Raw genomic sequence first — 27,667 nt, forward strand, 5'->3', positions numbered from 1 at the left:
TCAAACCGATGATTTTTTTCCTAGTTATTAATTATTCAGCAGTCATCAGCACTTTTTGATAGAGGATACATTATTGAATTTCTGTAATTGATACATGCTGGTAGATGAATTCGCATGGACATTTCTACAGGATTTGATGTAACCTTTCAGCTCATTTAAGGAAACCATAAGAGACTGAATTTAAAGTTGTCTGAAAAAATACAAAAATTCTTTGTACACAGGGTCAGAGTAAAACTTTTCAGTGCATCTTTTAAATTTTTTTTTTCAAATACAAAAAGAATTCTTTGCAATGAACTCCAAGAAGCTTCCGTGTGAAACATTATTCTATGATAATGTGAAATCTCTCAAGTGCGGTGAAAGCAAACACACAGCAATTGTTGAAAGCAATGGTTTGCTGTGGTTTGCTGGCCTAACAAGCAAGACATCTGCTTGTCCGCTCGCAGTGTACACCCAGCCCGCTGTCAACACGAGGTTCCCGAGGAAGAAGAGCCCCCACGCCCGCCTGGGCAGCTCCGAGCTCCCGGTGGGGCCCGAGGGGGCACCTCCTGGTCCCTACTGCCACTTCAGCCACGACCGCCGCGGGCTCGCGTCCTGCACGGGCACCCGCCGGTTTTGCAGTATCCCTTCAAACACGTAACCAGTTTTAAGCCGGCGAGCCGAGCCTGGGAAAGCCCAGGAGCTGGCTTGCTTTTGGGGCGTGTGACCGCCGCTGACACCGCCGCTAGCGCCGCAGCCGGGGCTCCCCGCCGGGGCCGCCCCATGGCAGCACGGCAGCGCCCGCTCCGCTCCGCTCCCCGGCCCGGGCGGCGGCTGGTACCGGCCGTCCCGCCCGCCGGGGCCTGCCGGGGGCGGGCCCTGCGCCCGCTGCCGCCGCGCGGGGGCGGCCCCGCGCCTTCCGCTGGTCCCCGGGGCAGCGAGCGGGCGGGCGGGGCAGCCCGGGGACCGCGGCGGGCTGGGGGGGGCAGGTGGCGCGGATGGTGCTTTGTAAAGGGGCGGGCGGTGGCTGCGCGGGCAGGCGCTGCTCTCGCTCCTCCTCCTCCGCCGCCTCCTCCTCCTCGTAGCGCGGTGGCGGCGGGCAGGCTCCGGCCGCGGCCCCGCAGCTCCCCGCCGAGGCGGCGCGGCCTCCGCTCCCTCCTTCCTTCGGTCGCTGCCCGGCCCCGGCGCGATGTCGGGCGGCGCGGCGGGCGCCCCCAAGCCTCTCCCGTCCTCCGGGCCTAAGTCATTGCGGGAGATGCCGCATCCCCTCGCCACGTCCAGCAGCGAGGAGATGGGGCCGGCACTCACCCCCAGTCCCGACCTGCTCCTGCCCCGCAGCATCGCCGACAAGGTACGGCCCGGGGAAGGGGGGGCCGCGGCATTTGGGGGCTCTCTGCTTTCGAAGGGGAGCATGGAGAGGAGGGAGAAGGGCGGCGTGTGTGTTTGCCAGCCACATCCCCTTCCCCAGCTGCATCTCTTTCTCCCTGCGGGGAAATTGAGCCCTGGGCGCTTCTGACATCCACTGCAAGAGCCCGGGGAGAGAAGGAGCGAGAAGGCAGCAGGTGGGGGGGCTGGAGGCATCGTGTCCCTCCGTGCGAGGGGCCAGCTGGGACACCAGTGCTCTCGCTCTCACCAGAGTGGGTGTGAGAGGCAAGACTTCACTAATTGTATCCTCCTGTGGCTCATACCCTCTACAGATGGGTCTGAATGCTTCAGGAATTGCTTCAGCTCCCTCGACGCCTCCTGCCTGTAGCCCTCATAGGGAAGGCTTGGAGCTGCCGTTGTTTCCTTACCACCGAGCTTGGCATCGACTTGTCTGTGGTTGTCCTTTCCAGAACTGAGCTCCTTACTCGCCTCTTCACAGCAGAAAGGATGCTATTGCAGAGGCATCTGTGGCTGCTTTCCCTTCCCTAGCACCGGTATGTGTCCACAGGACGCTAGCAGGCTTTGCAAAGTGCTGCTTCAGTCTGTGGGCCTTGGATGTGATAATTCCTGAATGTGAAAGCAGTAGTGGCAGCACAGCACTGCTGATACCAAGTCCTTACAAGAGTAACTAATGTATCTCTGTGGGCAGACTTCCTGAAATGTCTTAAGGTGGTATTTCCTGGGAGTAAGGGTTGCAAGGGGTGAGATCAGTTCGAAACTTTACAGTAAGTGGTTCTGGGCCAGCTGGTGTGAATACAAGGTGTTACAGAGCTGCTGGTGGCAAGAGCTGCTTCCTATGGCTGTTTTCCCCAAGAGCGTGGAGCTGCTTCTGGGCAGGATGGACCTGCCAGCCTCCAGAAGCCTTTGGGCTGCCAGCAGTAGCTGGTCCGATATGATCCCGTGAGTCAAGGTAGTCTGGTCTCTTCCATGTGTCACCTTCTGCTGCCCTGTCACTGTGCTGTATGGATTCAGCACTTGTTCCTGCCCGTGTAAGGTAGTCTCTCCTTGAACACTTGCCCACTGTTGCTCAAGTGAGGAGCCAGGCTTACCTTCCCTCTGGGAACATACACCTTTACCTAAGAAACCTGTGAAAGAGTTGCTTGCCCTCTGAGAGAAGAGGGTATGTGAGTAAGGTGGGAGTAGGAATTGTGGCAGTCTTTTGTCTGTGATAAATTGGATATAATCATGTAACCAGGTTTCTGTCTGACCAGCCTGTAGCAATAGGAGTTGGCAGCTGTCTTTGTGTGCCTTCTCGCAGCTCAGGAGTGCGGTGGCGGTACGGGACTCGCTGTCCATCCACACTGCTGTGTAGCTGGTAAGAAGCTCCGCTCTGAGGAGTAGCTCACACCCAATAACTTCTTTCCTCAGCTGTATTAAAGAGCTCTTTTGCTTTTGGAGCACAAGCAAGCTCCTCTCCACTGTACAGCTTTGAGGTGTGTGGGAAGTGTATCATCAGGAGCAGAAATACTTCTCTAGCCTCAGGCTGTGGTCAGCAAACGTCATCAATAGGAAGGTGCTTGCCCAGTTTTTCCACCAGCAACACAGGTGAAGTCCATCTTCTAGTATCTGTGTGTGGTACTGTCCTGTTTTAGGCACTTGGCAGCACAGAAGTACTCTAAAGCCAACAGCAAAAAGAGGCTGAGGTAAGTGATTTTCAGACTCGCAAGCAGTTCTGTGGTTGACCTGGAAATGGCACTAGGGTAATAAGCCTTACAGAATAAAAGGATTTCCAGTAGGAAGAGAGCAGTATTTTTTTTCCCTCTTAGCTGAATTAGCAGAAAAAGCCAAATGTCTGATCCTTCTGATGAAAGGAGTCCAACAGTTCCACTGTGTGAGAGATGACCCTTCTTCTGCTTAATACCTGATGCACTGGCTAGAAAAAAAAATGAGTTGACTTCTTTCTCACCTCAGGAAAAACTTCAGTAAGCAAACAGGTGTTCCTAACTTCAAGATAATAGTAAACTTCAACTGCTTGCATTGTGTATTGAGTAGTCTAGAGAGTGAGTATGGCATGTGGAGGTAAACAGGTAAAACTGCCTTTTAGGTGATTAGTGTGTCTCTTGGTCTTAATGTCTGCTGGCGGGCTACTAATCTCTTAAAAAGCTGGCTTGCCAATCAACTAGCAATGTGCGGGTAGCTCCAATAGTTGGGTAACAGAGGCTGGTCAAGTATTCAAGTTTGATAGAGCTCTACAGCTGTTCTTTATTGATTCTTGAATGGGAGATGTGCTCATCTGCTCTCTTGACCTTTCCAAGGGCCTTTCTGGAGAGTCTGGTGGAGTCTGGCACTGCAGGAGAAGTTTAGGTCAAAGTCTCCTGCTTCAAAGTGTCTCTGAGTCAGTAAGCTTCTGTAAGGACCACTGTCCATACCAGGCCTGTACTAGGACATCCCTCTGGCACAGGGATAGTGGCAGTGGCTGACCCATCACCATGAAGTGGTTAACTTGCTTTTTCTGGGTTCTTGTTACCTGCTCTGAGCGAATACTTCCTAAACATTGCTGTGGGATAGAAGTACCTAAGAATGAAATCCTCTGAATAGAGAGAAGTGCAGGAGTAAGGGAAGTTGCCCATAAAGCAGTGCTTCAATTTCCACTGCCGCAGATATGCAGCCTGAAGTGATTCAACCTCTGACATCGCTGCTTTGCATTCTTCTAAGCATGCTTTCCTTGCTTTTTTAGAGCCGCTGAGTGAGAACACTAATTTATCCTGAGTCAGAGGAACCTGGAGGACAGGAACACTGCCTGTGTGTCTCCTGTTGGTTTTTGATTCAAACATGGGAACCATCTAGTAGCTTAGAACCTGTTTAACTTTGAAGTCTCGGAAAGCTTTGGTTGCCATTTAAGAACAGTGGCTAATGCTACCTGAGCAGCAGGTCATGGGGAAAGGAAGGAAAACCTCTGCTGTTTGTTGTGGCTTCCCTGGTTCTGAGGCCCTCTAAGTAGATGAGTCCCAAGTTTTCCAAATCTTATGAAGAGAGCTGCAGAGCTTTCACGGTCTGAAATAGCATCTTCATCCTGACTTGTAGGAGAGAGCTGTTTTATGAGCAAAGAAACCTTGGTTTCTGAGCAGCATCTAACCTCTTGAAATGGACATTTCTGGCTAAGCACTGGGCTTTGCCTGTGATTCTGCAGCAAACATGGAACATTACATTGTAGATTTTTGTCTCTGAAATGTTTCTGTATTGGACAGATCTTTCTAGAGAACGTTATGTTTCCCTCAAGTCTAATTGCATAAAACATTGTGTGTCCTGATATGTGATCACCATGAGCTTTTTCAAGCTTATTCTCCCTTTACCCTTGCTAGCCTCCAAATAAGGAGAAAACTAAAGCTGAATCTAAGCAGTACTGACCCCCTATTTATTTTTTTTTTAATTTTTTTTTTATTTGGCATTAGGTGAGAAAGAAACATGCTGGAGGAAAAAATCCCCCAGGATGCATGGCAGGGTCCATTGCAGAATTAGATGTGAAACTGCGTTCTTGCTTTCTTACAGAGCTTTTGGAAGGCATGCAAACTAACTGAGATCTGCTTTTCAGAGCAGATCCTCTGCAGAGGAAGGTAAGACAAATGTGGAAGTGTAAGTGTGGATTTCTCTTTTTTTTTTTAAAAAAAGGAAGTTCTGCTTGCTTGCATGTGACTACTTGACTCCAGTTCACTAGTTTGTCACTTTCAATAGCGAATCTGCTGTGTGCACAAGGACAAACACTTTGACATTGAGGACAAAAGGCATTATTAATGAGTTACAGGGCTTGCAGCAGAGGTGAGGAGTAGATGGTATTATGCTGTATGACTGTACCCAAATGATTGTGGAAGTCTGATAAGACTCAGGATGCAGCCCCACTGAGGCTGTGCAGATTTAATAGTGTGCTGCCAAGTGTTGGAAGTGCCAGGCTGTGCAGAATTAAAGGTGTCCTGCATGGCTCACTCCTGCTGTCATTTAGCTGTGGTCCTTGTAGTCTGTCTAGACTGGTATCTTCCTCGCAGGGTGATGTTGGCTGCTCTTGCTGTGCTCTGCCTTGGGGCTGGCAGCTGTCTGATAGGGTCCCAACTCCCAATACTGGTTTCTTACCTATAGCTCCGCAAGCTTTAATATCCCATCTGTCATAGGGCTCAGACTCTCTTGTCCTCTTTCAGGCATCTCTGACTACCTGATACTGTACTTGTGGCCACCTACCTGTAACGTGTTCAGCTTTTCTCCTTGGAGCTGCGCATGCCTTGTACTTTCCTCTGTTAACATTAGACAGCTGAAAGTGGCTTCAGGGCTGTTTTACAGGCAGTATATCAAGCCGAGCTGATTTGGTATACCAGCCTTGCAATGAATGCATAGCTTGAATTTGCGAAGTCATGTAGATGGATGTTAAAACTCCTACTGCAAACTTCTTGTTACTGACTGAAAAATATTGCTTGCATGTGACCCCTTGCTCATCTGCTTCCAAACTACCAGTCTGGTGAACTTCTAGGCCTGTATTAGCACTGGATCAAGTATAAATACTTGGTGTGTTTGCTGGAGTGCTGTTACTTAGCACTCATATTCTGGAAGGGAGCCTGGCAGCTCTCCAACAAAAAATACACTGAGAGTCTGGAGCTCTACTTCCAGACTCCTTGGTTGCTAGTTTATAATTATTGCTCTTAACTTCATCCACCCACAGATGAAACCAGTTTGCAGTATAATCTGAAAGCTTAAAATAGATCTGCCTGAGCTTCTACAAACCTCTTCTTTCACTGACTACATGAGAACTGTTGGACCAGCACCCGTGTATTGCTCTTAAAGCAAGCTGGAGGTAAATTCTTGGTCTTGAGAGAGACCGAGGACTACAGAATGTCAGAAACTGAAATGGGTGAACTTGTGGAATGATGTCAGTATGGATGAGTTGATCTCAGTTCCAATCTACAAGAACACAAAACTGACAATAACAGTGAAGTTGGGGCTGGAGGGCACCTCTGGTTATCTTCTAGTCCAATCCCTTGTTTTTGAGCAGGGCTAGCTAGAGCAGGCTGCCTAGGATGCTGTAAAACTAGATTTTTAATATATTATATCTCCGGGGAACCTGTTCCTGCATTCAGTCACCCTCAAAGCAAAATTTCTTTCTCACACTTAAGTGAAACTTCTGATATTTCAATTTGTGCACATTGTCTCTTGTTCTGTTGTTGGATCCACTGAAAAGGGTCTGTCACTACCTTCTGGACATCCTACCATCAGGTATTTATCTGTATTAATAAGAACCCCTGAGCGTTCTCCTGTCCAGGCTGTTGGCCTTCTTTGCTGTGAGGCATGTTGTTGGCTCATGGTCAGTGTTTCCATTGGGATCTGTTGTGTGGGGGGGTCTTTTCGTGGTGTGTTGGGGTTTTTTTGTTTGTTTTCTGCCAAGCTGCTTTTCAACCAGTCGTGCTCCAGCATGTACTGCTACATGGGGTTATTTCTGCCAAGTGCAGGGCTTTGCATTTCCTCATGTGGAATTTTGTGAGGTACCTGTCAGCCCATTTCTCCAGCCTTTTGAAGTCCCTCTGAATGACAGCACAATCATCTGATGTATCAGGCACTCCGCCCTGTTCTGTACCCTCAGCTCACTTCCTGCGGATGTACCCTGTTTGGTCATTTAGGTCATTAATGAAGGTGTTAAACATTAGTGCCCCTATTACTGTCTGCTGGTGTACTCCACTAATGACTGCCCTCTGGATGGAATTTGTGGGATCACAGCCCTTTGAGCCCAGCAGTTCAGCCAGTTTTCAGCCCACTTTGCTGTACATCTGCCTGGCTTGTACCGCATCACCTTGTCTAGGAGGATGTTTTGGGAGACATTGTTGAAAGGCCTCTTGAAGTTGAGATGAACCACATTAAAGCTCTCTTCTTGTACACTAGGTCAGTCATATCTTCATAGCAGGTACTGTGTTGGTTAAGCATGACTTCCCTGAAGTCCATACTGACTTACCGTTGTGTCCTTCCTGTATTTGGAAATGGTTTCCAATATTTGCTCCATCACCCTTCCAGGGGTTGAGGTGAGGCTGACTGGCCTCTAGTTCCCTGTATTTTCCTCCTTGAAGACAGGAGTGACACTTGGTTTCTTCCAGTCCTCAGGAACGTTGTCTCATCACCATAACCAGGATAATTGAGAGTGGCATTACAGCAGCATCATCCATCTCCCTCAGCACTTGTGAGTCCATTTTGTTGTGGGCTTATGTCTGTCGAGTTTGTCGAAATGTTCCCAAACCTGGTCGTCCCCCACTGGTGGTGAGGTTGCCTTGTTCCAGACATTCTCCCAGGGCTCAGGGGCCTGGGGTTCCTGAAGGCTGGTCATCTCATTGGAGACTGAAGCAAAGAAAGTACTGAGTACTTTGGTCTTATCTGTGTCTTTTTTTGTCAGATCCTCTGCCCCATCTGGGCTGCATTCTCCTTGTTCTTTGTTTTGCTGCTGATGTACCTGTAGAAGCCTTTCTTGTTGCTGTTCTCATCCTTTGCCAGATTCAACTCCACTAAAGCCATCCCTGCATGCTCAGGCAGTGTCTCTATATTCCTCCCAGGTCAACCGTGCCTGCTGCTGCCTTTCTTTCTGTGCTGCCTTTTTATATTTGAGTTTAGTCAGGAGCTCCATATTCATGCATGCCGGTCTCCAGCCACTTTTGCTTGATATTCTGCTTATTGGGATGGATCAGCTTCAGGGCTGGAGAGGTGTTCCTTAAATCAACTAGTTCTCCCGGGTGCCTCTCCAGGGCTATGTGCCTTCTTCCTAGGAGATCCCTGAAGAGGCCAGAGTCTGCTCCCTGCAAGTCCGGGCTTGTGATCCTGCCCTTTGCTTTCTCCTCTCAGGACCACGAGCTCCACCAGCTCATGGCTACTGTGGCTGAGGCAGACCCAAGCCTTTACATCCCTGACCAACTCTCCCTTCTTTGTAAGACCAAAGCTCAGCAAAGCACCTCTGCTAGTCAACTTATCAATCACCTGTGTCAGGCAGTTGTCACCAGTGGACTCAGAAACCTTCCAGATTGATGTCACCTCTGCTGTGTGGTCCCTCTAGCAAATGTTGTAGTTCAAGTGACCCATAAGGACCTGCGAATGTGAGGCTTCTTGCAGTCAGTCCCTGTCCTTGTCTGCAGAAGAAGTACTTGAAGGACCCAGGAATATTGTGTTCCACCTAGGACAGTAGGGTTGCTAGTTTGGTTGAACAATCCCCTAACTGTTTCAGAATTCACCTATTGATGAAGCTGTTCTCCTGGCTTCTGGGAAATCCTGTGGTTCTCTTCCCCCAGTAACTGCAATGAACAGGAAGGTTACATTGCACAGTAGGTGTGTGTTAAATCGCTGAATGGTTCTTAGGCTGGGAAGCTTGAGGTACAAGTACTTGTCTGCCACATGCTTCATAAGCAGACCATCAGCTCTCGGAGGCTGAGCTTAGTCATTGTTTCTGAACTCCAGTTTTGGATGGCTGTTTAAAGGAACTGCTGTCTCTTCTGTTGCACTGTCTGTGTGCACGAGTGCATCAGGCAGCTCTTTTCTAGTCTCCCAGTTTAAAGGACCGACTTAAACTTGGTGTGGCTTTCAACTTGCCATCAGTGCTCTACCCACAGCCAAGCTGCTGGCTGAATCCAGTTTCCCATCTTTGATCCTGGTGGTAACTAGTACTGCTTTTTCTTGCTACTTCATCTCTCAAACCCATGATATCACTTGGACAGGTTAATACCATGGTATCTTAGTGAAAAGATGGTGTGCTTGTCTCCTTTTTGCTTGTAGCCAGTCTGGGGTTTCACAGTGTAGAAGCACATAGAAAAACACGGTTGTTTTCATTTATAGAAACAGGATTTTATTTCTAAGGGTGCTTTACTAGTGTCTTACAATGTAGGTGGCTCTAGCACCATCATAAAACTGTACTCAGTGGTCTCCATAGGATCCACAGCTTCTTAGTACGGTGAGTGTCTCTGGAATCGACAGTTCCTGTCTCTTCTGAACAAGATGAAGGATAGCTAATACTTAGGGCAAACACTTGCATCAACATAACTGTCTTAGTACTGTTACTTTTTTAATCTTTCCATCTGGTAAAACTGAACATAGCTTCTACTGTATAACAGTATTATTACTTTGTGGTTGTTATTTCAGCTTAATGGAGAGAGGGGTATACTTTGAGGTTGAATTCGGTGTTGCACAGCTTTCATAATCTCTTCAACAGAATTGCTTCATACTTAATGAGACAGAGTATTAAAAACAGATATTCCGAATGTACGCAGAGGAACTTGGTTCTCCAGCCGGGTTTCAGAAGGCTGGGTCTTGGCAGTAACTTGTCAGCCATGGTGGAAAAAGTTATGCTTGGTGGTTGGAAAGAATCCTGCCGGCTGCCTGTGCTGGAATGCCTTGAACTTACCAGAGTGACTGGATGCTCTCTGAGCTCCTTCGTGGGCAGGAGGGGGTGATCAGATTAAGAAGCTCTTTTTACAGCTGTGTGGGCACATCATTCTCTTGTTGGTGCCTCAGGGGTTTGTGAAAAGCCTCAGGTGGCATGTCCCTGTAATTAATGACGGGAGGGGCAGAATATAAAGGCTTTCCTATTGACAGACAGTAATCTGGGAGACATCAGGTCCTAGATTAGCCTGCAAACTATTGTCCTGCTGTCTTCTAGAACTGTGGACTACTCTTGAGGTATCTCAAGCAGATGTCTGGCACTAGGCAGTCTCTTCCTTATCTGAGTGCAGAGGTTGGTTTCTGTAAAGTAGGTCAGGAGACAAGACGGGAGCTCTTACAGTGCAGCAAGACTTAATGCAGCACTGCTACATGAAAATCTACTTGCAGTGCCTTAACTGCATCTTTGAGATTGTAACTCGCATGTGCTTTCAGTCTGCAGAAGACAATACACCAGTTAGAAGTGGCATTTGATCTTGTATATTTCTCAGAAGTAATTTCACTGAGGCTTGTTCTCTGTCGACCTTGAGCATGGTCTTAAATGCTGAACCGTACTGACTCCTTAAGCTGTGGCTGACTTGCCTGCCTGAGCCTGGGTTGCCGAGCAGCTGAGACTCCAAGCTCTGGTGGCTGGGCAATACTACTCCCATCACTAGGATAAAATGGGGCACCTTAGAGGTGGTGGCAGCTGCAACCCTAAGATATAAGCTGAGTGAATTCACTCACAGTAAGAATTTACTCTTGTAAATTCTTAAAAAAATATGGGGAACCTGTTTCCTTTCCAGTTACTAAGGGCAGTAGTTGACAGTAAGGTAGATGCTAGGAGTGCCGCAATGAGCGACTGAAGATGGAAAACCAGTCCAGTGAGCTGCAGCTCTTTTAATGGGTTAGCATTCCTAGTGCCAGTCCAACTTAAAACACATCTCACTCATCTGTCAATGAACGATTTATTTTCTAAAATGGGAGGAGTGAGGGGCAGAAAGAAGTGTTGCCTTCAGCTGTAAGTGATGTTATAGTGCCAAACCTGTCGATTCTCAACCAGATATTTCACAGAAATCGTGAAGTATCAGCCTGAATAAGGGTGCAGGTGACATGGGTTAGTGGAATTAGCTGAAATTCTTCTGAAAATAAAGGCATAATCCAAAATTCATACAACAGGCAAGGAAAGAGCTCAGCCAGGAGCTGTGTTTAGAGTGGTCCCCAAAGCTTAAAATCATTTGGAGAACATCACTTTCTTAAAGCCATGTTCAGAGCTTTTATACTACTTCTTCTATGAAGCAGCAAGCAGTAGGTGAGGAGCTACTTTTTAAGTGAAGCGATCATGTCTCTAGCATCTAGAGGTGGGCTTCTGCTTGACTTAGGTTTGTGGATTTATGTATCTTAGATTGAGGAGAACTAGACTAGGGTGTGGGAGCAAAGACATCACAAAAGTGTGTAGTACTCTGCTCTCCATGAAAATGAAAAAAATGTAAATAGCAACTAGCTTTACTTGCTCTTCAAACTAAGGAGTACAGACCCTACTGTGATGATGACAAACTCTCTGCCTGTCTTGGAAGAGTTGCAGTGATCTGTAGTACTATTAGTGATGGGATGACTTACAGCATCCTCATTCTTAGTCTATGCTCAAACCTCAAGCTGAATTTAAGTCTGAAAAAACAAGCTTTTTTAAACCACCCTATTGCTGCATATCTGAAGAGCTACATATCTGAAGGCCTCTCAAAGCCAAAATACTAGCAAGGGGTGAAGCTTCTCTTTGTCACATCTACCAGGAAAGCTGTCACTACACTGGTCAAATGCCGAGTCCTCATGGGGAAAGTGCTTTCCACTGCTCGAACAGGACTTGTATCCTTCTGAAGGGTCTCCTAGGGTATAAGACCACCTGTCTTAAAGTTTGTCTGCATAGTTATCCTCACTTTTCCAGTGAGCTTGAATGATGTGGTGTGTTCCTTGAGAAGGATATGCTGCAGTGCAGGTGTAGCTCAAGGGCAGAGAAGCTTCTTAACCCTTGCTGCTGGAGATGATGTTATTATAGCAACAGTTGCCTCTGACTACCTGGGTGGTGGAAGCCCTGATGTGTGGGAGCAGTAAGTGGTAGACTGCCCCAGACAATACTCAAACCCATGTTTATCTGGCTAGAACTGACTGGTGCCTTTGCTGTAGCCTGTTAGATACGGCAAATGGGAAGTGAAAATCTTGGATACTGCCAAGACGAAGTTGTTTTTTGGATAGTTGCCGAGAAAATCCCTGGAAAACTTTAATCAATACCATTTATTGCCAGCGATCAGCTGGTCTCTTCAGGATTTGTGTGGTGACTAGATTGCTCCTGGATTAGCGTACTTCATGTGAAGCCGTGCGTGCCAAACACCTATGAGTGCCACAGTGGCTGTGAGGAGCTTAGGCCATATAAATAAAGGGTGTTTTTATAGATAAAGTAGTCTGTAGATCTCATGCCTTGTTTCTTCCCTCCATCAGTCTCTATAGATAATTCATCACAGTGTGAAAGCTACTACATGACTACTTTTCCTCACTTGCTCTCCTTAAAGCAGGGAGTGAAGTGGTCACACTGTGTGGGTGTGCGGCGTAGTGGTGTGGGGTTTTTTTATTTTTTACTCTTTTTCATTCCAACAGATACACACTTTGTTTACTCTGCCCCTTTGGGAACAAATGCCTTTCTGATGGAACATGTCTTGTTTATCAGCAAATGTGATGGAGGGATATCCCTGAAATTGCGCCTGCATAAACAAACTCAGAAAGCTCCTCCAGGAGCACACTCCTCCAGCTCTTCCAGAGTTTCCCATGAAAACATGAGTTCTCCTCTTTGAATATCACTCCTTTTTTTACTTGCACAGTGATGTCTTGTCACTCTGACTTGTGATGAAACCTCCACTGATCTGGTGTGTTAATACAACTCATCTAAAACAGTGAGCATGAGGAAACCCACATCATAATGCAACATGGAAGTGTATTCTTGCTTGTTTAATTGAGGTATTCACCAGGATACTACAGTGCTTTCCAGCCTTCTATGATCTCTTTTCTTCTGTTTATTCTCTCTGATCATTTGAATCTGCTTACATTTAAAAAAAAATATTACTGTTCACTCTCAAAAACATCTCAGCTAAATTGGCACTCTGACACTGGATGCCTAGGTAACTGTTTATGTAGCTAAACCTACTTCTAGAGTGTGAACAGGACAAAACTGCTGCACGGTATGTCTGCAGAGCTTTAACACAAAGCCGTATGTCTCTAGGAGAAAGCAGTTTAGTTTGGACAAGCTTAACAAACTGTTCCATCTGTAATCAGATATAAATCTGGCTTCTTGGATTGGGAATGGCTCCTAATAATATGCTGGATTCAAGTTTTCCTGTTCATGGTCTGATTCCTGACTGCTACTTTGCTATTTAGAAAGTCAGAACTCAGGATCTGAAAACAAAGCTTTAAACGAAATGCTGGGTGTGTTAGGCTTGTTCATTAACAAGGTGCTATTTAGCATATTAAAATGGATTGTGATGTTCCTGTGCACACAGCTCTGCAGGACTCTTCTGATAATTCGAATCTTGTAACAAACTCTTTTCTTGAAATAAAATCCTTGCAGATGGACGTGGAACTTAACAGAACTAGAGGAGAGTAACTGGAGACTTGACTCAAAAGGTCTGCATTTTCCGAAATGTTTCTGAAGACATCTAGCTTCTGCCACTCGTGGAGGTCTTTGAGCTCTGAAGATAGAGTGGAGTTGGTGCCCACTGCTTCCTACTGAGAATTGTAGAAGGAAGAAAGAGCCTTTAGCTCTGCTAAAAGATGCAAATCCAAGTCTGCTGAAATGTTGAACTCTCTTGCATTCCTTTGGGTCACAAGCACTTTTCTACTGCTTTCTACAGCTTAAACATCACTGCACTAATCTTGCTGGACAGTTGCCAGACTGGCTTTTTGTTTAGGAAGATAAAGCTTTCTGTGAGGGCTCTAGTGCTCTGTAAACAGATGTAAGAGCTAACCTTGGATGTGGCTCTGTTTCTTCCTGAACAGTTCATCCTGTGGATGTGTTAAAATACCTCTTTTGATTTAAAATACCTTGCCACAGTAATGGAGCTGTGGGATGTGGCAAGCATCCAGTGACGGCTCACACTTTCCCTCCTGTTCCAAGGATATGGGGAAGTACATGTCAAGTTAGTGAGAGTTAATAAGACAGAAGTATGTCTTACTTCTTTACGTTTTACCTAATTAATATCTGCTCCAAATAACAACACATTTAATCTGCCAGATGCCTGCCCCCCGAAGCCTTTTGAGCTTTTGTGTATAAAGTAGCACAATAACATGATTTATTACTGATGTTGAAGGACTTGCCTTAACTGCCTTAAAATATGTGTGAGATGCCACTCATGATCCTCATTTTAAGAGTGTAACCTGAGCCACATTTAGCTTTAGTGGTATTTTGCAGTTCCCCTTCCAGACTAGGAGAAGAGGCCACCCTCTTAAGGACTCTGTGTGAAGACAGACATATAACCAGACTATATCAACAGATGGTCTGATGTGGTACTTGATACCTTTTTGGGACACCCCCCTCCTGCCCCCATGCGTAGGAAGGCTGAAACTGAGCTGTTTTATAGCTGAGTCCCTGAAGACTTCAGCAACAGAGATAGGAGATGGCTTATTGCTCTTCCTGGAGATGCTCCTTGCAGGAAACGCTTCTGTGCCCACATTCATGCTCTGGTTAGCTTAACTGCGATGACTTACGGGAAAACAAACCACTAAGTAAAATAATCCATCCTGTAAAGCTTGGCTGTTAGGCTCAGGAAAGAGGTGGTAATCCCATGACCTGCATGGAGAGGTTTGGAAAGTGCTTCTGTCAATCATGTAGTGTCTCTGAAGCTTGTTCCAGTGTTTCTCTGCCCAGCCAAAGTGCAAAGAAACGCTATCCCAAGTATGATACCTTTATAAGCAAGAGTGCTTCCAGGTCTTGAGTGGTACCAAACCGCATGCTGTTGCGATCAGTAGTTGCATTTGAAATTATTATTTTTTCAGGGGTACTGAGGAGTCTGTCTCCAGGCAATTCTGACTTAGCAGAAACACTAGTTTGGGTGATGAGCTCCAGAACAAAGTCATCAGACCCATGGCTTGGCAACATGCTGTACTATGACAACTATCCTGAGAGGAAATGGATCCTTTTTTTAATCTAATGGGGTATTTTTGGTTAGATGGGCAGAATACCAGTTGTGCTGCTGGAACTGTAGAGGTGAGGCTTGGACCAGATATGCATGGCCCATTAGAGTTTGAGACTTTCCACCTAGCACTGCAGAGCCCACAGACTTGCTGCATAATACCCTCCAGGGCTAGGAAGTAGAAACCTGGGCTTGTCTTCTCAACACCCAGCACTGTCCCTCCTCTGCTGATACATTCGCAGGTAAGAGCAAGAAGAATTCCTTCTGATTTGAGCTTAAGCTGTATTGCTCTTAAAATAGCCTTAACCTTGCAGTCTGATTCTAGATGATTAATATAGTGGAAAACACTGACCTTCTGAGGGTGTAATCTTGTTCCTTGTGAGTACACTCACACATACTGTACTCTTCTTGCCATTAACTGGAGAGGGATGTCAGGACCAATGTACAAGGATATGCATGTAACCACTTGCCCTTTCCCAGGAGGGTAGATCCAGCCTTAGCAGTTGATTCTCACAGTTATGTCAAGCTGCAGCTTGGCACTGTCTTGTTTGTGGATTAACACAGAAATGTGGTATTTCATCCTGGGAATAAATAGGGGTTTTGGAGATGTAAACTGTGGGGTTTTAATTTTTTTTTTTAACCTTGTAGAGCCAGACTGCCTTTTATCTTCCCTCCTCTACTGTGTCCTGAGTGTTCTTCCTTCTCTGCAGCCTGGATCCCCATTTGAGTTATTCTTGCCTTCAAGTAGCTGCCCAAAGACAAGTGCAAGAGGAGGGGACATGCAGTATCTCATCTACTTCAGATATGTATAGGAAAACGAAGGTGACTTGTAGTAAACAAGGTCACCTTACTGATACCTGCTAGAGAATAAAACTGAACATCTATAAAAGTGAAGCAAATGCCTTTTCTTCCCTTGCTCTCCGTCTGAAGAGAAATTTAGGTGTTTGTGTACAGCTGGTATTGGATAATAGTCTTGTGTGGACTGAGGTTTCACTGTACAGATGCTTAGTGAGATCTTCTGATAAGATATGATACTATGCTGTCAGTGACAGATGAACTGTTCTAGATAGGCTGGAGTATGGAAAGATTCTTTTTCTTTATGCAGAGCTGACCTGTACAGGCCAGTAGCAGAGGACTCTGTCAAGAAAACTACCTGCTTTCAAAACTTGCTGGTATGAGACATACAATGGTATGAACAGGTCTGTGGAAGACAAGTTAATGTGAGCTTTTAGAGTGTTCTTGGGAATACTTAAATCTAAACTGTTTTAGTTTTCTAGTCACCAGCAGCAATTCTACTGTGGCTTATTGTCATGTATTGAAGGTAGGAAGGTAAGACTGTTTCAGAAATCAGATGCAACTGTTGTGTGTAATCACTGTCCCCTTGATGTGACTGTATCAGTTGTTGTGTGTCTCTGGGAAATGGACGGCAAAAAGCAATGGAATGCCACGAAACACAAGGAGAAAGAAGTGAAGCACTGAGGCTCTAGGAGTAGTACAGGCCTGGCTCTCACTGCTGTCTAATACTTGTTGAATGAGAGCCATGCACTTGCAGCATCAAGTGGTTTCAGGCTAATCCTTTTCAGAGGTGAGTTTATCTGTGCTTGGAAGACCTAGCTGAACAATCTCTTCCACTCTCTTCATGGACTGCTGCTTAGATAGCAAAGCTATCTGGTTACTCTGTTCCCTTGCTAAGGCAGGACAGGTAAAAACTAACAATGGTTTGTAGCAGCAGCTGTATTGACTAGCTTCTTTTAACTTCAATAGGAGACTGCATGATCTTCACTTGACAATAAGACAATACCTACAGCATTCTAGACCTCTTTTTAGCCTTCAGGGATTGAATCCTGGATGCTTTCTCTGGTGTACGCTTCTGCTTTGGGGGAGGCTGCCGTCCAACAGACTGAATACCAAGCTCCTGAGGTTTTACTTTATGTGGATCCAAGCTTCTCTGTAAATCCAGAGTCCTGGAAAATCTCCTGAGAGAATGAAGGAGGGAGAAGATGAGATCAGCTGGAAACTTCCCAGCTCATTTTGCATTTCACATGCAGGCTTCAAATTTATAAAATTCAGTTGAATTTTATAGAACTTGGATGAAGTAAACTTCTTGATTTAGTATCTGTTTCTGAGCAGGCGAACTAGTCAAGGTGTTTGGACTGCATAATACAACAAAAGAATGTGAAGCTGCCTCCTTACCAGATAGCAGCCTGCATAGTTGGCAGGGCTCATGCATTTTCAACACAGACAGTTAGTTCCTATTTGGCCTGCACTGAAGGAAACCAAATGTGTGCTGCTAGAGTCATCTGATGTCAGACACTCATAAATTTGGGTATCTTGAGGAATCCTACAAACTCCATAGGAATGTGTGAGGAGTATGCCTGTAGGTGATTGTACAGCTGTGCACAAAAGCCTAATACTTAAACAGTAGATCGTGAACCTGAAGGTCTGAATGTGATACTATTTCTGCTATAGGCTTTGATCCTGGCCTTGCTAGACCTTAGCTTACCCAGCTTCAGCAGGTGACAAAGCTATGAGACTGGCCTGAGGAGGTGAGGGACAGTGGCTAAGGATCTTTGCTTTAGAAAAAGCTTTGAAACTTGAGGAAATATTCATGCATACTCACCAAGACTTGAAGAATGTCTCAACAGAACCTGTCTTCCATGCCATCTCCCTGGCTGCCAGAAGCAGTCTCCCCTCCTCCTTGCTGTGGAACTGTTCAGATTCATGTCAGGCTGACTGTACAGGTGATGTGACAAAAGCCTTTTTTTCTGTAAAGAGCTTTGTGAGCAGTAGGTACCTGCTGGGACTTGGACTATACTGATTTCTGATAATGGAGATAGCTACTTATGGCAGTGGATGAGCAGCTTCTTGGTGGAGTAAAGGTGAAGCTGATGCATGACTCCGTGGCACTGATGTCCAGCTCTTTGTTCTATAGAACAGTGAATACTACCTAGAATTTCAAATGCTTGCAGGTACGATAACTACACTGACAGACAGAAATGCAGATGGCTGCAGATCTGCTTTTTTGCTAGGCTCTGCAGGATGTACCCTTCTCCCTGTGGTAAAAGCAGACCAGAACAGATGCAGCTTTGCTTCACTGATGGCAAAAAATCCCCCAAGTCCCATGGAAGAAAGCCAGTGCCAATTAATGTGATGAGGAGGTGCTCTGCTGAAAGGATCATAGCCTGAGACACTTGGATTTCTAGGCCATCTGCTGTAACGCTTCAAAGTCTACCTCTTTCTAGCGATAGCGTAAGACTTCATCAAACTGATCCTGCCTACTGTTAAACAAAGTTTCAGCAGTCATGAGCATTGTTCTCTGTGCAGTTAGCTCAGAGGCTTCGCCCAGTAAGAAGGACAATTGGTTGGCTTCTAACTTGGCCTTCAACTGCTGAAAACTAGCCAAGTAGCAGGGCATGATGCCAGCCGTGATTGCCAGGGGACAGTTCTGCCATCACAGTTAAGGCAGTAGCAGCACTTCCAATGTACATATCCTCTGTCCTTTCCCCCCACCACAGCTAGCAGCCCTTCCTGCCCCTAACCAGAGTTGGTCTAGAAGCTTTACTTGGTCTAGATCTAAGGTGTTTCATCGAAGGCTGAGATCAGGTAGAACTATCAGAGTGTTTATTTTAAGACCTGAGACATTCTACAGGACCCATGACTGCAAGAGCACACTAAGGTAGATTGGAGAGGATTCCAGCCTTTGCAAACCTGTGTCCTACTTAAAAAGTGCAAGAGATGCTAGTATGATACTGTAATCTCGCAATGAAATTGGTGAGGAAAGCCGCTAACTTCATACAAGTGACTGCAAGCTCCATCTTTGGTCCTTTCTCCAGTTGTTCTGACACCTTGATGCAGAGTTTTCCTATTTTAAGTAGATTCTATTACATTCTTTAAGCTGTCTTTTGAAAGGGTTTTGTTACAGGCTTTTGAGATCTCCTGTGCAATCAGGCTTAAGCTGTTTCCACAAGTTGTTTCCATACCAGAAGCTTAGAATTTGACTGTCTGCAGTTCTGGCACAACCTGTCTTATATTAATGCTTATTGCACATGGGCAAGGAAGAGCTGTCTTTTCCTTTTGGAAGCAGGAGCAGATTTGCCTACAGATACTGCAGTGTCCCAGGGTTTGCTTTGCTCTTTGCTCAGCCAAATTCTTGTGCCTAGCTGAACTGCAGATTTTATGAAACCATCTCCTGTTGCTAATCTTATCCTGTCTTCTGCATATTCTGTTTGTGTAACTCCAACAGAACACCTTATCTGCTGAGTTATTGTAGCATCGCTTCTTCCTGTTGTGTGTGCTTCTGCTATGTTGAGTCTGAGCCAGATGCTTATATAGTTAGAGCTGTCTGCCTTGCTTTTGAGCTGGCAAGCGGTGCCACGCTCATCCTGCTCTTTTGCCCTCTTAAGAGAGCACTTGAGTGTCTGCCTTCCAGTTCTTGCTCACTTAAATCTGAAATCTCTCATCTGTTGGCAGCCACTTCTGAGCATTAGCTGGGAGAATGTCTTCCTACAGAGATGTTAGGTGCAGTAGTTTAGATTACCACTTTCCCAAAATGTGAAGAAGAGAGAATAATGCTTTACCCTAAACAAGGCAGTCCTCAAGATGAAGAGCAATTCTACCTCAGTTCCACAGGACTGTGACAGCCAGAGGGCTGTCTATAGAATCCCAGTACTCCCATGATGGGTTTGACAAAGACTGGTAGGAACTTAGCCTTATTCTTAGCTTTTGTCACAGGCACACCTTCATAAGTAGCTTTAACTTGGAGCTCTCACCTGTAATTCTGAACCCCTGAACAAAGGACGACTTCTTTTGAAGACAGGAGTTACACTGTTCCAGCTGGAACATAAACCACAGTTGTATAAGGAATACTGATGCACAAACAGGATCTCACCCAAACAAGATTGCTTTGCTGAGATTACATGTTTCATTTAGCCGTTTAAAAACTATGTGAAGCTGGGACTGAGTAGTAATTCTAAAACTGAAACACAGTTGATGTGCCGCTTAGCTATAGCGATGTTTTTCTGTCTAGCAACCAAAAGAACCTTTGTCCTTACAAGGGAAACACTCTGGATAAATCTATTCTTATGCCACTAGTTAAAACAAACAAACAGAAAACCTCCTCTTTTCTCTGAAAAGGAGAGCCATGGGTTTTTGGGACTTTCTAATACTCTTGTCAGATGTTCCTACATATTATACAACTTGTCACATGCTGTCAGCTCCCTCTGCTACAAAACCAGAGCAGAGAGTACATGTGAAGTTGTTGTGATATTTATGCAAATTGGAGTAATCACTAGCTGTATAGTTGGTCTATGTCAAAGTGTGAGATTTGAAGTGTGTAGGAATGTACCAAATTGGCTATAAAGGTGAGTGGTGGTGGTTTGGTGTGGTTTTTTGTGTGTTGTGGTTTTTTTTTTTCCACTCTCCTGACTCCTGAGTCAGTTTCAAGGAATTACAGACTTCCTAAACCCTTGTACATCTCTTCCAAAAATAGCCACTTGCTGATTCTTTTAGCCTCTGTCTTCCCTACATGCTGGATGATACTCTGGAGTTGGGAGGATAGGGGGAAGGAACTCTGCAAGCAGAGCACGATGTTTTCTTTGGCCTTAGGACTGCAACAGGGAGCTGTGCATAGACACTGTGGTGCTGGGGTGTATGATCCGTGACTGCGCAGTGATGGCAATCCAGACTGCTGCCAACATGTTTAGAAGTGAATGGACTGGATGGGAAGCCTCTGGTACAGGTTTGCCCTCCTTCCTCTACCACGGGAGTCTCCAGAGGTGAAGTCTGACTGCATTCCAGTCAACCAAAGTGTTACCACTTTGCCTGAAGCATGTCTTACAAGTAGGTCTCTTGATTTGCCTAGCTGTTTTGTTTTCAGAGTCCAAGTTGATTCAGTCTCACCAGGAACTGTTGGTTCAGCGATACTTCTACTTCCTCATGAACAGAAACCAGTTTGCTCCCTGCTAAGGGGAGGTATGGTGCTAATGTGTTTTCTCTTCAACATGTGGAACAGTAGAAAGACCTAATGCGCAAAGCATTAGGCATTGCCCAGATGTCCTGGAAAAGGGTCATCCTTGGAGCTGCTGAAATAAATAGCCCTTGTAGTACATTGGTGAAGTTTGTCAGTGGCATCTTTGAGAATACCGTGCTTTATAGTGAATCTGTGCACTTAAGAAAAACTTGCTGTTTTTTCCTCTCCAATACAGGATCTCAGCCTACCCAATGGCACACCTGTGGACACTTCTAGCCCAGCCTCCTCCTCATCCCTCCTCAACAGACTACAGCTGGATGATGACTTGGATGGAGAAACTAGAGACCTCTTTGTTACTGTCGATGATCCCAAAAAACATGTATGCACAATGGAGACATACATCACATACAGGGTTACAACAAAGGTACAACGCGTCTTTCCTAGTACTTTTTTCTTTGGGGAGTTTTTATCAGGGGAATGTTCTGGATGTTTATGCCTTGCATGGTGTTTCCTGATCTTAAGGACAAGAATTTAGTGTCTTTGAGTACCTTGTGTTGAATGTGTGACTTACCCTGTTTCCCCAAAAATAAAACGGGGTCTTATATTAATTTTTGCTCCAAAAGATGCTTATATTTTACATGTATAGCTGCCTAGACACTACTTAATTGAATTTTTTTAAATGAACTCTAACTAAGGCTTATTTTTGGAGTAGGGCTTATATTTCGAGAATCCTCTAAAATCCTGAAAAATCATGCTGGGGCTTATTTTTGGAGTAGGTCTTATTTTTGGGGAAACAGAATAGCAGAACTGTTACTATTTCAGTATATGGAACTATGCAAAACTTTTAACATGTCAGCTTAGATTTTTGTCTCTGGCTCTTAGAGCTGTTTGTAAACTTGCAAGGCCAGTTTCTTTCAGTAACTTGAAAGTTTGTTCATATGAAGTAATCTGACACTCATTTGGTTTGAGTTACCTTCCCTGAAGCGAAACATGCCTTGTTCTTGATTCACTGTTAATCATCTCACATTTTGTGTCTGTTCTTCTCTGAAATACTTTAAGCTTGTTGTTGTAAGTGTTTACCACACTTTATCTGTCAGCCACTCACCTAATCTTGATCCTCAGCTCTAAGCTGGCTTCCCTGCAGTTCCTGGTACAGAAGGCTGTATAGCTGCTGCTAGAACTCAGTAGCCTAAGAATGGTACTGCCTACCGAAATAAATCTACTAGAGATTTTTTTCAGTATATGTTGTGGTTCGATCATTAATGCGATCAAAAAGTGGTCTGAAAAGTCCACTGCACTTGCAACTGGGATGTTGATTTCTGTTAACTAGCTCATTCTCATTAGTGTTAGCTCTTCGATGATGTTAACATCTGTTTTGGACACTTTCAGTTACCTAAGGCAAAAAGTATTCACTAACTTCGCTAGGAATATACTTGATCACTTGTCTGAAAAGATTAACATTCCTCTGGCCTACTTAAATGGCACTACATACTGGGGAGAATATTTTCCTTTGAGATAAGGAAGCCTTTACAGGCCACAGATGTGTGTTTTCAAAATATCTACTCCAAATTTTCTTCTTTCAGGCTGCATGGGATAAAACATGGTTTATCTAAAGTAGTAGCTATGTCTTACTGCACACTTAATGTAGGTCTGTAATTTTTTTTTGTTGCTCTGAAATGTCTTAATCTTGCAAGAAATGCTGTATCTTAACTACTAGAAAATCCTAAGATGTATTGTAGGAAACTTTTCTACTTGAAGCAACTTAGCCTTCAGTGGTTACACTATCAGAAGGAATAGGAAGCACGAAATAAGATTAAACTTTCCACAGACTAATGCCTATAATTGACTGAAGTTGTTTCTCCCTTGAATTAAGACCTGGTTATTCTGTCAATATAAAATACCTCTATGCAGTGGCACCCTCATCGCGTTCTTCTGCTTGGAAACCTGTGTTTGTACAAGGGTTCCCCTCTTAAAGCAGAACTCTGGAATGTGGGTTAGGTGTTTACTGTATTTAGATGAGACGTATTACCCAGTGGTGTCTCTCTTAAATTAAAAAAACCCTCTCATCTTGTACTCCTGATTTTGCATATCTACCTATGTGTCTGTTACTAGTTTTATTTGGGATCTCACTGTAGCACACAAATCTGCTATATTGTAGCATTACAATACTATTGTGTAACAGTGCATGATTTATTCCTATCAATCACTACAAAAGCCTCTGATCTTCGGGTTTATTATTGCTGTAAAATTCTGGCTAACCTCAGGGGTCAGCACCTCTAGCACTATCTGCCATTGTTTAAAAAAGGCTGTTTGGAAGACTAGCAGCATTAATGGTCTAATTAATTCTTGCCGTGCAAACAAGACCTCTTTGATGCCATGCTAATTGCCCAATCAGCTCTTGTAGCTGAAGGCAGTAATTAAACATGGCAAAAAACCTGAACAGGAATAATCCCTGGACAGTGAGGATCAGTGTTGATGCTTGCACCTCCAGGTTGCAGGTCAAAGTTTCATAGGAGACCTTGCTCCTGTCATCAGGGTAAGGCCACGCTTTCCCACTACCTCCCTTGCAGCCTTGCATGAGTGGGGTTTGAGACCTATAAAGGGCTGAAAGGGTCTCTGTGCTGGATCTGGCTGAGGAGGCAGGGGTAGCTGCTGATTTTGTTTCTCCACTGAAGGATGCTACTGGAACCTCAAAGGTTTGGGTAAACATAGGTCCTAGAATGAGTTACGTTGAAGACTTCCTTGCTGTGAAAAGCAGTGTCACCAGCTGTAAGAGTGGAATGTGACTGTTGGTGCTGTGATGTGCTCTTGTGGCTGTGACTGGACATCACTGTAAGGTAACCTGACCACAGGCTTGCTTTTGTGTGTTTTTTTTCTTTATTTAGAAAGGTCCTTCATTGTAACAGGAAAAAAAAAAAAAAGAGAAGTCTTGCAGCGTGCCCCAGACTTCTCATCTTCCAACACTTTTGTCAGCAGGTGATGGTGGCTGGGAAAGGGTCCGAAACACTCAGTCCAAAACAATAGCTTGCAGGGAAGCTGAGAACAAAGCTGAGTTTACTTGGTCCTGCTTGTGCCCCCATTTTCACAGCCTCCTGATAAAAGCCAGGTGGTATTCACCAGCCTGTCTTCTGGATAAATGTATTTAAAGAATGTAATAGGAATCCCCAAAATAATGGGGACAGTGATTCAGACCTGGCTCTCTTCACTCTTTCGTATCCTGTTTTCTTCTCGTTAGCAGCTGTTTTCTTATACAGGAAGGCAAATGAAGCCAATAAGGCGGGTGAAACTTGTGCTGGAACTTAATTGGTCTTGGCTGTGATGACTGAGGTGTCTTCTGGTGTTCTTGATGATATACCTTTGTTCTCTTCAGATAGATGAATGTGCACACTAGGGGGATTTTATGAAGCAGATCTTTCTGAGAAGGAAGCGGGGGGAAAGTAAAGTTTACCTTTATGTTATGTAGTTGTCTCTCCTGAGGTAAATGTAGGTAAGTGTACTTTTAACTTCGCTTTTGTTGTACCTTCCAGGATGGCAAGGCCGCCTCCTGTGTCTTTTCCCATGGAGGTGTGAGCAGCTGTGTGCCATTCCTCAGGGTCATGCAGTTACTCTGCAGACTTGGAGGGAAAGGCTTTCAAACTAGTCAATACTAAAGTGGAGATCTTGTTTTGCTTTTTCCTGTCCATCTCCTCGTTCTTCCAGTGCATGCACTGGGTAGATTACTTGAGCACATGAAATGGCTTGATCCCTAGGGAGGAGCAGGTGTAAGTGCTGTGATCCCCTCTTCAAACACACTGAACTATTTGAGGCAGACTAAACTGTGACCTACTAAGAACAGCCACCTTGCTTCCTTTCCCCTCTGCCATTCTCCCCTTTTCCTAGTTGAAGATTTTGCTTAAATAGTAACATGATGTGGAATCTACAAGCAGGTGTAGCAAGTAAGAGACTAGAACTAGGGTGCAAAAATACTTTAATGTAGTCATCACAGGCTAGCTTTAGGTTTTGCTGCTAACAGCTTTTGAAAAAGACAAAAATCTTACACAAGATCAAGAATTGGTGATTCCCTTAATATTACCTCAAGTCAAAACTATTCCAACAACAGAGGTAAAAGTGTCTGTAACCCTTCCTGCTTTCCAGTAAGTAAAACTTATCCCGGAGTACTGCAGTGCTGGCTTAGTGGAATGGTGCTGGAGTCTTCAATAAATCCTTGAAAATGTCTTGCCCATTATTTTGGGGAGTTTCTGATCTGCCACATGTTTCTCAGCTTCCTTTGGGAGAGAGGTGTGTCCTTGCAAGGTGAGATTTATGGATCTTACCAAACAAGCAGGAAGAATTCAACTGTGTCATAGAAATTTCATGTGCTATCCCTGCATGGTGGCAAGATCCTCTTCCCTCTTGTGTGCAGTCTGGAAAAAATAACCTGTGTGAAGCTAATGAACAACTTGATCTGAGATCCAAATTCTTTCGGCATTAGTGAGGTGTCATTAAAACCTTGAAGGGCCCTTATGTTCTGTCCAAACAGTCTTTGAAAAGCTTATTGGCTGTCTGGATTTGACAGCCTATACAGGAAACACTGAAATGCTGATGACTACGATTTATTTTCATCTGCTTCCTTCTGAGGAACAAAACCTGATAGACAGAAAACTTTGCAAATCTGCTTGTGGTGTAAAGGCAGCAGGAAAAGTTTGCTGGAGATGAACGATAACTAATGTAAAGTTTGTGCACTGTGACTTATCTTGCCTTCCTACTTCTAGACTAAATAGGGCCTAGTTAGCAACATACTGGTTAATAAGGTTCTGAGCCCCAAAAGATGGCAGACTTTACCTTCTTCCTCATGCTAGCAGATAAGCCACTGTAGTGTGTATCTGTCCTGATTACTCTCACTGTGTATACATCTCGATTACTCTTATTCACTCAGTGTCTCATCTCTTTTAAGAGGCCTTTGTGCAGTGACAGCCCATTCACAAAAGCTCTCCCTACTGCTAAATCATTACTTTTTTTTTTTTTTTTTTACAGTTTCGGGTCATCTCCTGTAAGGCTGAGGTACAGCTGCCCTATTAAGAGAACAAAGCAGTCAGCACCACTGGCTGATGAGGGCTGTCTAACATGTGCACAAATTACCTTGTTCTAGCATAATGCTGTTCAGTCTCTTACTCAAAACAAGTGAAAATGGTTCATGTGGAGTCTCAGAAGTTTCGTTTATAGTGTGGCACTCTAACATGTTAAATGAGCTGGTGTTACTCTGAGGTAATGCTGAGTAAAGCACAAATCTGCAGTGGATATCTAGGTCCACAAACACAACTGCTCTATTGATGAGCTTTTATGTTAGTCCATGGATGAATGTCTATATCTCTTACCATAGCTAGCAGGTCAAAGGTGGAAGGCGATGAGCTTGATTTCTTTTCTGTCTCTCTATGCCTTCCTTTTCTAGAAACCAAACCATTTCATAGGTAACATCACATTAGCATTCTGTTTAGAGTATACTAGAGCTACTGTTCTGTTGATAGTGCGTTAAGGCTGCTGGCTTCCCCCTATAGAGATATTTCTGATGTAGAGCTTGTACAATATCCTCAGTGGGCACTGGTGGGAGTAACGTGCAGTAACTGCCATCCGGAGAGCAAGTGAAGAAGTGGATTTAATTTAAAGGCTGCTACTTGGCTCTCTCCAAATATATGGCAGTTTCTGTCAATCTGGAAGTAAATACAGAACCTCTGCTGGAATTTAGCAGGCGGTTGTAGTGGATAGGTGTAGCGAAGCAACCTAGAGCTGGACTCAGTGCCACTTCGAAGCTAGGACAGCTGGTGTGTTCCCTGGAACACAGTGGTTATGGTGTCTAGCTGTAGACATGTAGTGTGCTGGTGCTGCAGCATCACCTTCATTGCAAGATGGTCTCGATGCTGCAGGTAACTAAATATAGCTCTCTAGGCTTCTCTGTGAGCTGTGCTTCTCAGTGGGACAGAACAATAAGGACCATCTACCTTCCAGTTAGGGCTATTACAATGGCAGGCTAGTCAACAGAGACTCCTAGTTGGTACACAGATTCATTAGTGCTTTTAGGCAGTTGCAATACGTGCTGTGCAAGCAGCCCCATGCACTTAGTTTTCCAGGCTATGGACTGTTAAAGGACTGGATAAAACATTTGCCAGAAGCTTTACAGCGTACTTACCTTCTGCCTCAAACTTGTAATGGCAAGTTTAATTCCTTGCTGTAAAGAATGAAAACTTGAAAGATGTAACTTAATGTACTGATATCTCTGATCTGGCATACACGAACTTAATGTAAACATGCTCTCGTTTCTTCTCAGAAATCAACAAAAACAGTCCTTTGGCAAACCTAGCAATGGCTTATGTTATAATCTTTTAGCTTTGAAGGATTGTAATAAGCCTGTGATTTCTAGAATATGGGGCAGTAGTGAAACATTTTTCACCCACCGTTAATGCACGTCATAGGATAAACAAGTAATGAAATATCTTTGCTTTTAATTCTTGAGGCTTGAAATAGTCTTGTCCTTAGAATGAAGATTTCATACAGTCTTTCCCTCAAACTTGTAACTGCCGAGAGATTAACATGCTGCACAGTACTATCTTCTCCACAGGCTCCTCACTTAAATGTTATCTGACCAGAATATGTAATGAAGTACAAATAGGTCTTAAGAACACATCAGCTCCAAGTAATCATTTTTCCTATTGCTGGCTTTCCCACTGCTTCAAAGCCCAGAGGATCCTTCTTTATTGCTGGCTGTAAATGTGATTTTGTGGATGGAATC

At 44.7% G+C, this 27,667-nt stretch overlaps 1 protein-coding gene across 1 annotated transcript in view; it reads left to right on the forward strand.

Moving 5' to 3' along the window:
* Positions 1 to 1,101: 1,101 nt before the first annotated feature.
* The window catches only part of SNX30 (sorting nexin family member 30), a 49,767-nt gene continuing 23,201 nt past the window's right edge, over positions 1,102 to 27,667 (forward strand). Inside the window, exons 1-2 of the mRNA XM_065656565.1 lie at positions 1,102 to 1,327; positions 21,140 to 21,328. Coding sequence (XP_065512637.1) covers positions 1,166 to 1,327; positions 21,140 to 21,328 — 351 coding nt within the window. The 5' untranslated portion in view covers positions 1,102 to 1,165. The remainder of the gene's footprint in view (positions 1,328 to 21,139; positions 21,329 to 27,667) is intronic.

The sequence above is a fragment of the Caloenas nicobarica genome, chromosome Z (genome assembly GCF_036013445.1).
Source record: "Caloenas nicobarica isolate bCalNic1 chromosome Z, bCalNic1.hap1, whole genome shotgun sequence".
NCBI lineage: Eukaryota > Metazoa > Chordata > Aves > Columbiformes > Columbidae > Caloenas > Caloenas nicobarica.